This window comes from Cydia pomonella, chromosome 2, assembly GCF_033807575.1.
Source record: "Cydia pomonella isolate Wapato2018A chromosome 2, ilCydPomo1, whole genome shotgun sequence".
In the NCBI taxonomy this organism is placed as follows: domain Eukaryota; kingdom Metazoa; phylum Arthropoda; class Insecta; order Lepidoptera; family Tortricidae; genus Cydia; species Cydia pomonella.
Genome location: NC_084704.1, coordinates 26,482,624 through 26,498,160, shown reverse-complemented (window position 1 = coordinate 26,498,160; position 15,537 = coordinate 26,482,624). Strand labels below are relative to the sequence as shown.

The window sequence follows — 15,537 nt, the reverse complement described above, 5'->3', positions numbered from 1 at the left end:
AAACTTTTGTGAGTAAAACTAAATTGAAAATTAACTAAAATATAATATAAGTCCACGAGTAATAAACGATTAAGTTTTTCGGGATACATGACATATGAAATACGCCAGTTTAACCATCGTATTCTATTCAAACATTTTATAAAAGTATAAAGTAGGTGCCTACAGAATCTATATGCAAATAATTATGATTTGTGGCTTAGTTCCTAGATAGAGAAAGTGGTTTTCTCTACACCCGTGGTTAGTAAATTATAGGTTCTAGGTAGTTGTAAGCGGCCCAGGGCTTGGCGAAGATATCTCAGTATATTATAAAAAGTGTCCGGGAAGCGTACTCGTACTCGCACGTGTAATCACGATCTAATTAAACGTGAATCATTTAAGTAAGTTTTATTTTAAAATGACATTAGGCATTTGCACCTGCTAGGAATTGATGCATAATTTCGCCTTTTAAGACGTTAGATTGGTACATAAGTTGTTATTCGGGGCCATGTTAGATAGCATAGTTATCATAAAAAATAAGTATTAACAAAATATATGCGAGAAAGATGTCCAATAAAATAAGCTCAATTTTATCACCCTGGGCCCTGTCAAGCTACACTATAGAGAAATAAGTAAGGACGTCAGCTTTAAAATAAAAATAAAATAAGTGTTTAGCAAGTTTTGGGAAAACTTATTTGCATTAAGATTTAAGCTTAATACTCGTAAGTATTAGGTTTTATATAAGTTTTATAATTATTAATAAAATGTATACCTCTCATATTTACAAGATATTATTATTAATTAAAGCATTCAATGCAATTGTAGTGTAGACTGTACCTTGGCACTGTACAGTAATGGGTCGATGACTTCTGTATTGTAAACGCATTGGCTGTTTATTAACAAAAAAGGCTACAATGAAATAGTTTGTGACCGTCATTATCGAAAACGTGCCGTGACTTGAGAAGAGATCGTTTACACCATCTTATTTCAAGAATCCATGGAGAATCCAAGTTTGTGATATATTTTATAAAATGTGTAATGAAGTAAATAGGTAACGTTAATTTTGAGTCATGAGATCCTCTATACTATACACACATAATAGCGTATTTTAAATACATGTATCTGTTATACACCCTATAAAACAAACAGAGCTAAAAAGTGACTTATTAACTAACTACTCAACAATTCTTAGTACACATTCTTACTAAATGTGATGTCAAAATTCTTGTTATCCAATTTGGACACGTTTTTGAGTGTTAAAAATTACTTCTGGTGCAATAAACACGTTTCAAAATTTGTTTGACGGTTAATGTCGTTTTATGTTATTTTTAATTTCCTAGCTGTAGTATGCTTAACTCGTTCGCGACTTTCCTGTAGATGTCGCAATGTTTTTTACGCTGCACCCATACATGCGGGATCGTTTTTCCAGTACTTGAGATTTAAACAAGAAAAACGGGATACACCCGAGTCTTAAACTTTTATTAAATTGACTACAGAAGTGACCTTTTTTCTAAAATGTGTACCCAGTAGCTGTGACATCAGACTTCGGTCAATGAACAGGTGGTCATTCATTCACGTATTTTTAACACTTTTCTAATCTAATTGCCAAAATAGTGAACATAGATGCCATTATAGGGAAGAATGAGAACAATAGTAAAACAGCGTACGGCTTGAATGAAAACCGAGGGTGTTACGATCAATAGAATACTAGGGGTTATTGAGGGGTGCTTAATGTTTGTCGACAGTATTTTTTTATTTTATTTCCTTATAGGAATAATACTGGCATAGGACAAAAAATGTATAGCAGGAGTGTCTAGGTAAGTACTATTTTAATATGTTCGAGTGTCACGTTTTATATTGAAGTAGTAGTTGGAATGTCCAGGTGCTGTATAGTTTACAATTTACAAAATCGTCCAAAGGTAACGTGAAGTGATTGACTCCATTTTTAGGGTTCTGTACCTCAAAAAGAAAAAACGGAACTCTTATAGAATCACTTTGTTGACCGACTGTCCGTCCGTCTGTCTGTCAAGATTATGCGGGGAGGTTGATACCTCCAATAGTTGAAATTAAAACCATATACTCCGATCCAAGTTTATATAAAAAAAAGATACGCCGTTTATGCCGCCAAAAACGTAAATTTTGGCACTCTCAAGGGAAAAAAATATAGGGTATTTTCCGTTGACCTAGAACTATGAAATTTGGCAAGTGCATATATATGTCTTTCACTACAAACACCTACAGGTAAAAATCTGAAACCTTTAAATTAGTAAAAAAAAATAAGTTTAGTTTATACGGAACCCTCGGTGGGCGAATCCGACTCGCATTTGCACTCATTTTAAAATAACTAGCATAACCACATTGACCCTCGACCTACATATTTCTGAAATACTAATACTAGGCTTACTCCTAAAATGTATAATTTTTAATAACATTACTACGTGCCATTATACGGTCCATCGTTTTAAATTATAATTTAATATGTCCGTAAGCGTATTGATATTCAATTGTGGTCACTGAACATACCTACCTAGTTAAATTTTCATAAGTTGTAAAGTTAACCATTGAGGGACATTAGGAATGTAGTTCAGTTCTTCTTGTTGTCTGTTAAATCAAGTAACGGTTTTTAAAGAGAAAAGTTGACCTGTCTTATCGTTATCTCGTGTAATAGTTAACTTTATCATGAATATACCTACTTGTTGTCACCTAAGATAGTAACGCAGCCGTACGCCGGTAAGTATGTCGTAACTATGCAAACGAATTAGATTCTTGGACAAAAAAACTATATACATATAAGGTATTGAGAATCAATGACGTTATGCAGCAGTTTATAGAAAATAGATCTCTCTGCTCTCTATGTATGTACGAACTTGGACGCTTTCAATGTTTTTAAATTTGAATGTGGGGTCTGTATTTTTGGCCAAGGCTGTTATGGATTTCTGACAATTTCCAATTTTATTATACATTTATTTTATATCTATATTGCATATTAAGATTCCATGTACTTTCTTTTAATGTCGTATAATTACGAAATGAGAATGTTGGAGGAGGCCTACGCCAAAAGGCACACCGAACTGCGTGACATTCTATAGTTTACAAAAATAAAAAAATATATACATATATATATATATATATATATATATATATATATACTAATTAAACAACGTTGTACCCAAGAATCGGAAATAAATGGCTATATAAATAAATGCATATAAATTGTATTTTGGTAACATAATGTTTGCAAATATTTCATAATATTGCGTCATAAGTAAATAGGTACACCATTTACCCCTCATGTAAAAAAGTGGGCCAGTGCGTTCAATAATTTTCAGCTATCATTTATAATTGCCCGGCTACTTGCCCAATGCTCCACTGCCACAGTGGCGGGCAATTGGCAGCTGGCAATCCGGAAGAAGGTAAACAATCATTAATTAATTAAGACGCAATCTTTGCTTTTCATTTCTTCACGCAATCTGTCCGACACGCTATTTTGCCGCTATTGCGCTTCAACAGTGGCTCTCAAATAGTAGTCCGTGAGTGCTATACCGAATCGTGACATACAATAACTATACGACCACTTCTCACCCTGCTTGCGTGCTTTTCCAGTTTCCTTATGCTTATCTTGAAATTGGCGTTAATTATACGCATATGTGTCTGCTACCTGACCTTCCAACCCAGTTTTCCTACACCTAAAAGTTAGTAATAAATATCAAATCATAAGTTGTGAACGGACAATTGATATGAAAAATATGATAATATTCCTGCTAACAACCAAGTATCCGAGATGATTCTTAGCCGAGAAAAGATTGAGAACCTTTGCACAACAAAGACAGTGTCTGGGAATGTAACCGTCGTTAGATACATTTTGCTTTCCTTGAATGTCAACGGTACTTTACGGTTGCAATGTTCAAGAAATTAGCTGTCAATAACAGCTAGCTTTTGTTGTGAGAATTTCATTTTGAGATATGTTATTTAAATTCATCATGTTTAGAAATATTACGTTCCAACCCAAAATGTATGGAACTGACAGGTATCAAAATTAACTTTAAAGCAGCGGGTAACACTACCTATTTGAATTCTGTACCCCTAGTGTAAATTTTATCGACATCATAACGTGACGAACGCGTTTGCGTTAAGTTTCATTTTATAGTTAACAGTGTTGTATAGGATTTTGAGTTTCCAAAACGTCCCGCTTGGCGCGCTCTTTCTAAATCCAATACAAAATGAGACTAAACGCAAACGCGTACGTCACGTTACGAAATCGAATTTATTTACACTAGGGGTACTGATGTAGTGACGATATGACACTAACAGGTATTTATTACCTCCGCTTGTATTTGCATAAATGCCTTGAACAGACGCATTCCATTTACATAACTAGAATCTAATTTCTACTGCGTCTAGATATGCACATTTTAAACACCAATTAATTAAGAATAAGTGTTCCGTGAACAAAGTTTTGTACGGAACACTAAAAATCGACTCCAATAACATATTTTATTTTATACTTGGATAAAATACGCGCTAGCAACTAAAAATGGGACCAACATGGAACATAATTCTTAAAAAAATATATATATACAAATCAGTTCAGAAATAACGGAGTTCTGAAGTAACATATGTACTCGTACATACGAAAAAACAGTTGAAGAGGTTCCTTTTTTTGAAGTCGGTAAAAAAATAGATCTGCGAGGATGTTAGAAAGTTTTTAGTGACATATACCCAAGGGCGAGCAATGCGGGTCGATTTAATATTATTTTTAACCGACTTCTGAACAGAAGAAGCAGAAAATATATCAGCTTATGCATCACCGTAATAATACCTTTGCTTTTTTTGTCTTCACTCCTCATAGGTTATCGGGAAGAGATTGCTCTTTAGCGACACTCACTTTTAATCTTATATGTTGTCTGAATAAATGTATAAATTATTAATTGCAATAAATATGGTCTACAATACATGGTAGGTACAGTCGAGTTCATAAATTTGTATACATTTCTTAACCTTAATCCAATGCAATAAGGTGAAAAAATGTACACATATTTATGAACTCGACTGTACATTACAAATAAGCTAAACTAAAAGTAAATATACAAATTATAAAACTAATTATTACATTACTAATCATTACACCTGTGCCAGTCTTTTGGTATTTGAGATGTGGAATAAAGATTTATAGAATCATATTGTAATCTAAATTGTGTTACAATTACGAATAACCTTTCGGTTATATTCGAAGAGGTCAATCATTCGAATAACACACACAGGAAGAGTCTTGGACAGTCCATAAGCCAAGCCCTAGATACGATGCCACGTGATTAGTGACCTAATAATTCCGGTCACGCTCGAGAAAGCGGCGGTCGTACACCAAACATTTTTGTCAAATACTGTATCAAAGAATCAGAAGGCAGAATTTAGAAAAGAATACGAAGTTCGAAGGTCTATTGTAACCTGTAAGGTGCGAGGCTCGTAGTATTAACCTTCGGATTATGAGATTCGGCGAACGGGGGTTATAAGGAGTTGTCGATTTGCTGAAAATCCCCAGCATAACTAACTAACGAGGGGTTATGTTGGGGCTATAGATAGTGTCGTTCACATCGTGTCTTATTTTTACCTTCCCGTATTAAATGCTCAAATTAGTCTTTAATTTAAGCAATTAGTATGGGAAGATAAGATATGCGTCGCATCGCACCTTCTTACTGAAATGGACAGAATGTAAGGTTCTGCTAATCCTGGAGAAGCTCCAAGAAGGCTTTTCTCAAGAATCATTACCATAATAATTACATCAAAGTAACTTGCCAAAACAAGTAGTATTATTGTGAAAAGAGATGTATGTTTCTTTTTACACTTCTTGAAAGACAATTTTTTGAAATTCCTCTTGTTTAATGTTTCTACATATTTTGACTATATGCACAAAGTAGCATGCTTACATAATGTCAGTGAAAATATTATAAATAATCTGTAATGTACACATTCATTTGGCATTACAACTGTCCGCTTTCCGATGCGTGTCCGTGGCGGAGATGGTAGCGGAGGTGCTAAATATAGTTGCGTTCTGTTAGTACCATTGTTTAGCAACTTTGACAATTTCTCGGCGATAATTAACGGTTCTATGAAAACATATTACTTACGCAAAAATAATTTAAAAAAACTATACCTATATTACCGGCACGCCTTTAGGTATGGTAAGCGTAGAGTAACTACCTAGTGCTTTGCGTTTAATTAATTTCTTATTGCTTACCAGATATAGAAGTTTTGTGGCAAAAACGAGTGCTTGAGAAAATGTTACATCGACAAATATGGTAAGTATCGATAAGTTAGTCATAGATTAATAATTAAAAGATGTAACTTATACTTGCTATAAATTATAAATCGGACTTTAATTTCTTTATGACATACATATATTTAGAATTTAAAAATAAAAACGTAAGCTGTTATGTAATAGTGTCAAAAACATAAAAAAATACCAATGGGTAGGTATATCAAAGAAGATATCGAACGTGTTGTGTATTTCGCGGTAGCTATCTTCTTATACAATGTCAAAAATATCTATAACGCTAAAGTAACATCGAAAGCAGACGATATTTGTTTTTGACAATCACTGTATTTTGCGACAAAAACTTCTGTCTGTTAAAATTAATGTTAGTAATTGTGTTATCAATATCGATATGAAACAATTTCTTAAATTAAAACATAACTGCTTTTCCGAACTAAACGTTATTAATTAAAAGCGTATTTATTACATTACCTTTTTCATATTTTCTGATTGTAAGTTTAAATGTTCAATAACCGATAACGGATATTGATTCGATTCGCTCTAACCAATATTCAAAATAACATTAAATATTAATTCAGTTCATATTATTGTAAGCATAATTATAATATTTTAGAATTACATAACGATGGTATGATATCTCAAATTTGTCGGTAGCGACTTATAAAGTAACTCGTTTCCACTATTTCACGTCAAACCAAAATTGCCCCCCCTCATACCCGATTATGCTTATGGCACTCTTTTAGATATTTTTCTTACTTTTTTGTATCGTTAACATAATTATGATTAGAACTATTAACATACAAGAGAAGAATAAACATTAACCAGCATATATATTTAACCCTGCAAAGGTTATTTTTTGCACGGCAATGCAATTTCACGCATAATTGTAGCATGTTATTAGGTGGCATTTAAAACCTGGCATTAGGCAATAGAAAATGAAAGTCTTTTTGAACATTAAGCTGCAAAAAACCACGAACCCGACCGCAGCAGGCGGCACATTACACCACCTTACGTCTCTTGTCGGCTACACCAGTTGTAATAGCTTGTACTTACTGCTGGATTTTAAATTTGAAGAATAAAAACTTCCTCTACATAGGTAAATAATGCAGCATGAAATTAACTGTATACACTTTTAGCAATAATAAAGTAAAGTCCACATTAAAAATAGCAGAAAATAATATTTAAGTTAAAGGAATAAGTGAAATGGATTATTTAAGGTTTTTGGATTATTTCACGCTTCACCTTGCTATCAACTTTCTCGCGTTGTCCCGGATTTTTCCACGGCTTATGGGAGCCGGGGGTGCTATTACTAATCTCAAGAATTGACGGAGGCACTAGTTGTTACGAAAGTGACTGCCATCTGACCTTCCAACCTAGAGGGGGAACTAAGCCTTATTGGGATTAGTCCGGTTTCCTCACGACTCACGACGTTTCCCTTCACTGAATAGTGACTGGTAAATATCTTATTATATGACGTACAATAGGGTCTGAAAAACTCATTGGAACGAAGATTTGGAGGATTGGTAGTTGGACCTTCCGTAGTCGCGCGGAATGCTGACAACTCATAATGACAGCTTATGAGTTTGTCAGCCTTCCTGAGGGTTTGAATTTGAACCCGCGACCTGCGGATTGAAAGTTGCACTACCTATCAGTGCATTTTTATATCTGTAACAATTTGGATTTATTGAACTGTAAATACTGTAGTAAGTATGGTTAAATACGTTAAAAGGTTAAGAGGTACATATGTTTCTCTCATCATAAATATAGGGTGAAATTGTTATTTTTGTCCATACGCAGATTTCTACCCCAAATGTTAAAACGAACATAAAATCTGCCGTGTCGTACATTTTGTTGATTCACATGTCAATGTTTTCTATGGATCACTTTAATTTTTTTCGTGATTTCGGGGTTGGACCCATATTAAAAGTTGTTCAGTATAACACACATATTCACCCCTATGCGTATGGTTAAACATAACAATTTCACCCTGTAACCGATATATTAATAAAGAAAATTCCATGTTTTTGTGTAAATAGAATGAACTCCTTTTTACATTTTACTCTACTTGCATATGTATTTACATACGAATTATAAAGACAAGTGCGATTATATTTTTATTCATTGCAAAACAGTCAAAATAATCCCAATTTAAAACTCGTTTTTCTTTTTGTAACATTAATGTGCATAATAAAATAACATGCGAACGTAATGTAAAAATAACTCCGAGAAACACTTTATAAATTTACATACGAGAGTGGGATTCACGATATTTTTTGTTGTTGCGGGTTCTCTGTGTTTTTTTAATAATATTTTCAAGTTTCATTATCCACCTTTTCCGAAGAAGGAAGATGTTTTCAGTGTATATGTAATTAAAAGCCGTTCTGCAGCCCAAATGGTTCGACAAAATCTAATGTGTGTGTTGTCTTTAGACTCGTCTGATTTGCGTACAGTAAGTTTCATTTTAAGGCTTTTAGCGTTTTCAATTTATTTTTTAAACGAGCTGAGCTAGCCAAATTAAAAATTAGCTCTTAAATGAGAAAATTGATATAGGTACATAATTAAATTCATTTAATTTGCTAGGTACCCAATGTCACCTAAAGTTGGCAACAACGCGAAGAAAAAGATCAAAGGAAACAAAATCCCAGCTTGGTCAGAAAACAAACCTTTAAATTGAATTCTAAATTCTGTAAATTAATCACTATAATAACAATAACAAAATGAATTACAAAATAAAAGACTTGCAGGACTCTAAAAACGAGAAATAACGAAGTTGTCGAGAGGAGTGTAAAAATAAAGATGGTCCGAAAGTGAAGGTGGTTACGTACCGGTAACCGGCACGCGTAATTCTGCGGTCAGCACAATACCTGCGGTCAGATTACACTGGACTAGTTCATTGTTATTATCTTGACCTAATGCCACCTCTAGATAAGTTAACCCGTTTTTTGGGATTTATTTTAGGGTTCCGTAGTCAACTAGGAATCTTTATAGTTTCGCTATGTTCGTGTATCTCTCCGCCCACGGCTTTGCTCCGTTATCATTTGTGCTAGAAAGCTGCAATTTGGCATAAATATATCAATCATGACAATAATACGGTAAAATAAAAATGACAATTTTTTTTTTTGCTTTATTCTTATGTGGGGTGTAATAGGATAGTATTGGTACCGTCTTTTAAATTGAATTTTTGGTCTTTTAAAAGGGGTCTTTAAAAAGATCATGCAAGTAAAGGTTAGTAAAAACTTTAATGAAAACTGAAAATGATCGTTTGATCCGTCTTTGAGTTTTTGCAAAAAGTCTTCCCTTCTTAGTCAAAGTGCTGCAAAGTACCCCCTTTTGCTTGTTATAGACAGGATACCATCTAATAGCGCCGTTTAAGGCAGCCAGCGCCGTGACAAGCGGGTAACTACAGAACCCTACACTGAGCATGACCCGACATGCTCCTGGCCGATTTTATTTATTTATGTAAGAAATAATTTCTGTTTGTTAATCATAAAAAATGTATATTTTGTAATGAATTGCACCGAATATAGAAATAATCATGTCATTTGTTTTTTGCAACGTTTAGGCAATGGATATCATTAAGTACTTCAATAGTTTTGTTAGCCTATTAATGTTACAAATACGTTTGTAAACGATATATACATCCTGTAATTATTATAGTTACCGTTATTATAGTTAGTTACTCGTAGCATATGCTTCCAGTTTAGATCATTATATACTTACTTACTTTGAAATAATTATGAATGTAATGAGATTTAATATTTGACTTAGACTTCATAGAAAAATCTATTAGGTACTATCGATCTGACGAGTTCTTTAACTACCTACAGGAAGGGTTTACTAGTATTAAAAAAAAAGATTTAAAACAAAGAAAAGCATTCATGTGACCTACGCAAGAATTATTGTTTAATTTTATGCCATACCAGACCCATAAAACTACATAGAACGAGTAACTACCCTAAAATAGGTCAAACATAATTACACTACACAGTTTTGTTATTGTATAGTTACGTGTATTTTTAAGTTTCGTAACAAAAACGTCGGCAAAAACTAAGCCAGTGGGTCGAAGTAAAAGTTTGTAACATATTTTGATTTTTTTTTATGTATATAAGTATGTATTTACCTAGGTAAATATGTAATACATATATTGTCGCCTAGTACCCATACAAGCTTTGCTTAGTTTGGGGCTAGGTTGATTTGTCTAAGTTGTCCCCTAATATTTATTATTTCCCTGTATGTATATGTATGTATGTATGTATGTATATACTTTATTGTACATAGAAATAAAAACACGAAAAACACAGTTACAGAGTAAATTAAATACAACAAAGGCGAACTTATCCCTGTATGGGATCTCTTCCAGTTAACCTTTGAGGAAATGAGTAAAACAGAAGTAACGGTGAATGAATGACAAACACAAACAAAAGTGTACAATCACTGAAATTAATGAAATGCACGTTTTGAATACACATTGATACAAATATACATAGATAGAAAAATAACCATAAAATAATGCATACATATATATATAAATAAAAATAAATAAATATTCAATAATATAATATAATATAATCCTGCCTCATAATCTTTCGTAGCGTGACCAGCCCGCGTCATGCCAATCGTTAACGCTCCGTAGCGTAGCGTAGTCATCTCTCTCTATCACTCTTCCATATTAGTGCGACAGTGACAGTTGCGTTTCGTTCACTACGGAGCGTTAACGAAAGGCACGTTCGGTACGCACCTAGGCATTTAATTTAGTAGCCATACAAGAGGACGGTATCTTGTATGTATTCTTGGATCTAGGCCAAACTGACGTAGTATTCTGTGAAAATGTACTGAGAAGAAAGAAGTATGAATTCTGAAACATTAGAAGTTATTAATTTTTTACCAATTTAATAGTATATGAAATCGGTGGTTTGAAGTAAGTACGTATATTGAGAAAACGAAAATGTGAAATGTAGAGCGAACGCTTTTATTTAAATAATTGTGGAAGATGAAGCAACCTAAATTTTGCAAACGAATTAATTACACTTAGGTGTCTAGGAGAACAAAAAGTGTTAAGTAATGCAGTTTGCATCTAAATAAAGACAAGAAGTAGTTGCTTGTTTAAAGTGGCGGAACTGATTTGTACAAGCAGTAGGTAGTTAACTCATGATTCCTCTTATTTTGGCTCAAAAGCTGGTCATTTTGATATACCTGCCTGTTGCTATATTGATAGACGGGTCTAATTGCTTTCGTCAGATGGATATATCTCTTCCCCTACCTTCCATGGAAGGATAAACAGATTAGCCTATGTAAATTGCTTATGCTTTCTACATAGATAATATGTATTTTTTTAATCGGTCTGTACTAGTTTAGCAGATAAACGATAACAGGCCAGGCCAGGCATATATGTACAGACTTACTTCCTCCTGGTGCAAAAAATATTATTTTTATGGATTTTGGTGCAGTACAACTCTCTATTTTACAGCAACTATGTGAAAACCGATTTAGCAGTAGGTCATTCTTATTATCAGGTGTGTACAAAGATTTCAGGTTATGAAATTGTTAAGTTCTGTTCTGCGCAATTTGTACATAATTAACAGGTAAAATAGGTAACTCACGTAACACACCGACTTATTTTACTCACTAGTTAAGTAATTCTTGTAAACAATGGGTGATTCATTAATCATAATGAATGGCGAGATGTCCTCATATTACCTAAAGAGACAGTTTCACTTATAGGTTAAAATAGTTATGGTTGGACTGGATAAACCTATGACCTACTCTACCATACTCGAAAAGCTGCCTGCTGACAAACTATTCAGCCAGATCCATAACTGTACATATTTATGTTTTTGAGCCATAACTTTATTTAAATGTACACAACATGATTGAAAAAACATTTATTTGCTTTCAATTATGGTTAACATAGACCGCAGTTTATTCAATTTCCCACAGCCTATTCCTAGTTTAGATCTGTATCAGCCAAATTTACCCCCGAGTTGTGGCTTTTGCTTCAACCAATATTAACTTTCGGGGACAAAAAAGATAAAACGAATGTCCATGTTGTGAGAGAAGTGTAAAAATAAACAACAACTTAATTTACAATTTGTTTCATGCTAGGTTTTGTATTAGGATTTCATTAATTTAAAAAAGACGCAAAGTACCAATTTTTAAGCAATATTTGGCCCCTGTTTGGACTACTGGTATAGTCTTATTTGGAACTTATATTTTGATTGTGATCTATTTTGCGTTACGGTATGTAATTGCTGTTGCATTTTGCAGTTATCGCGTCGCATTTGCGTGGGAAAGGGTCATGCGCACTGCACCGCGGCCGGGGGTCAAAATGTTCTAACCTCACAGCTGATCCTTTATAAACAACACATAAATTCTCAATAAATTTCCTAGAGCTGCATTATAGATCACGCTAGACATCGCGATGCTTTGGTCAAAAATCTTACCTTAGACTGTGGAGCATCAGACTGCATGTAGTAAAAAAGGAAAAACATCCAAGCAGTTCCGATCAGGAACATAATTTTCACGTTGCGCCTCATCTTGATTTGAAAATGGAATGCACACACTAGAGGACGCTCGTTTAGTTTTCTTTAGAGCACTGGTTTGACGGTTAAGCGTCGGTCGGCGGCGCGCGGCCGCGCTCTGAGCTGCGGCGTGCAAACTGAGCTAGTACATGAGATAATGACGGGCATGCGCGTATCGGTCCTCGACACCGTGGTCTAAAATAGACCTTACGCGAAGAAGAACGGTGCAATGTTTTTGTTGCTTCCCTTGCCGCACTGGCTATTAGAGATGCTTTTTTTGAAACCGGGTTTTAATGGGATTTTAGGAGATCGAACTCTTGCGCGCTTTTCTAAAGACAGTGTTCAAGTAGAGCTTACTTTATCCAAAATATATGGACGTATACCTGTGTAAAGATTTCTCTATAGAAACAAACTGTAATTTTAAAAATTTACCCGAAAAATTACCTAAGGTTAAACGAGTTAAGGTTTTTACACTGCCAACGAGATACTGTTTAAATTAGCTTTCGGTTCACTTTCAGTAGTGCATAAAATCTGTAACTAAGCGGATCAAGACAGTAAGAAGATTAACTAGAAAGCTTTTTTCTTAGGGGCAGTTTGAATCAAAGCTTATCGAAAAGTTTGAGAAGACTGTTGTAAATATGTGCAGTAGTTAACAGGAGTAGCTACGAAACGTTTGTTTGTGAAGACTGATGTAAATATGTGCAGTTAAGTCTGATGTAAATATGTGCACTTAAGACTGATGTAAATATGTGCAGTTAACAGGAGTAGCTACGCAGATCCTCAAAATAATTATAATTTCTCCTAATTGTCGGCATCCCACCAGATGCACCTAACCTAACCTAACCTTCAACCTTATTTTAGGGCAGTAGCGGTTGTGACATTCCTACGATACTTTACCCTCTTCACAATACACATGTAGGTACCTAGAGTCTTCGTACGCTCCTACTATGGGCTGAAACGCCAAAAAGAGGACATTCGAAGTTCTTTTGCGGGAAACCTATTTATTTAAAAAATGGCTCGACAAACAATGTTTTTTATTGTATGGATCCTAAAAATAGGTAACTTGTTTAGAGGAATCCATTAGTTGTTCCGGCAGTTCATGTTTTCAACTTGTAGAGAGTATAAAATGATAAGCAGCCTACTTCTGTAGGTGGACTATTTTTTATTTTTTGCCAGATTTTGATAAAAAAATGGTAGGTTTGAAAAGTTCCTCATTCTGGCCGGAATAAACACGAGATGCAAATTAGGGACAAAAAATTTATGAAATTCCCATTGAGTTACATTGAGTTTTTCGTAACTCAGTGAAAGATTTTGTAAGAAATACGATACGGTAAAATTGGGCATATATTGTACAGAAAATACAAATATCCAACAAATGTTATCACAATCTGACAAAAACCAAAATACTCTACGCATGAGGTGCTACGATGCTACGGTTTTTAAGAAGGGCTGGCATAGAGGGACACATGATTGTAGATAATTATGTTTTTTTTTTTACAAAAGGTCAGTCTACTAAAACATATTATTAAGTCATCACTCTAGTTACTCTCTAGTGGAGTTTTCTCTTAAACGATAACACGCTTTTCTCGGCGTTATTGTTATATAAATTGGATTTACTGTTTTTCAATATTGGTTCAATATCAGACAGTGGACCACATTTACATTATTAGTATCCTAATATTACATATATGTGATATATGCCTACGACTTTATAATTATATCTACGAGCTACGAGTATAAAATTGACATTTCGCGCCATCTAGTAGCCTTTGCCAAAACACAATGGTGATTCCTATCTAAGCAGTACTAGGGCTTACAAGTTCAATGTTATTGACACAGATGGTGCTTTTATTCGATTTCTGAATTTAAGTTCGTACGTATGATCAAACTTTATCTAGTCTAGTCCGTAATAAATACATAAAGCGCATTTTTAGGGATTTAAGTTTTAGTTCAAGAAGGAGTAAGTTCTGTATACACTTGTTGCTATTTTTTTATAAATAATTTATCATCTGGATAAAGTTTTAAAAATGATTACCCATTTATAAAGGTACCTATGGCGTGTAAGATGCAACAGGAAATATATTTTTCACCACACCAACTGGTAAAGCCTCTCTTGATTGTTCAAAAACTATTGAGAAAGTTGCATTTTATCCGCATGTGGGGCAAAGTAATTGGATGCAAATTTTTAATTTGCTTTCTTATGTTAGCTGGTAGAATTTACTTATAGATGATAATTTTGAATGAATATTTTTTTATTACGTTCATTTGGATTTGATTTGGTTTGATTTTTTGTTTCATATTTTTCATTAGTCATAGCTAACATAAGTGCCTTTCGATACTATTCAAAATATTAATCGTAGGTATTATTTATTGCTTTATACCTACGTTTAAATTACAAAATGACCATAAAAATGCCTAAAATATGTAGTTAAAAAATACTTACTTGACTTTGCGTTTTGGTTCAAAGTTTGGAGGTTAAAATGTATTCAGAATAGGATAATATCATGCTCCTTTTATACGTCGAAACGTATCCATCTTCTTTCAATCTGTATATTTGCAAGCAACGACAACCTTGAATAAACCTTATTTCGTCAAACGAAGGGATACAAATGGTCAATTATCAATCTGTTCACTCTCCTTAGGAAAAACAATAAACTACGAACAAGATTAAAATAATACTTTCTGTTATATGAGAATACTTTTTTCCTTCCTTCCTAAAAAACGTACTTATTTTACGGAATTGTATGAATAGTGTGCGCATATGTTTTTCTT

The 15,537-nt window shown here is 33.8% G+C and overlaps 1 protein-coding gene across 1 annotated transcript in view; it reads right to left on the bottom strand.

Moving 5' to 3' along the window:
- The window catches only part of LOC133534756 (polypeptide N-acetylgalactosaminyltransferase 2), a 73,964-nt gene extending 61,050 nt beyond the window's left edge, over window positions 1-12,914 (bottom strand). The window contains exon 1 of the mRNA XM_061874019.1: window positions 12,688-12,914. Within this exon, the coding sequence (XP_061730003.1) occupies window positions 12,688-12,780 (93 nt within the window). The 5' untranslated portion in view covers window positions 12,781-12,914. The remainder of the gene's footprint in view (window positions 1-12,687) is intronic.
- Between the last annotated feature and the right edge of the window lie 2,623 nt (window positions 12,915-15,537).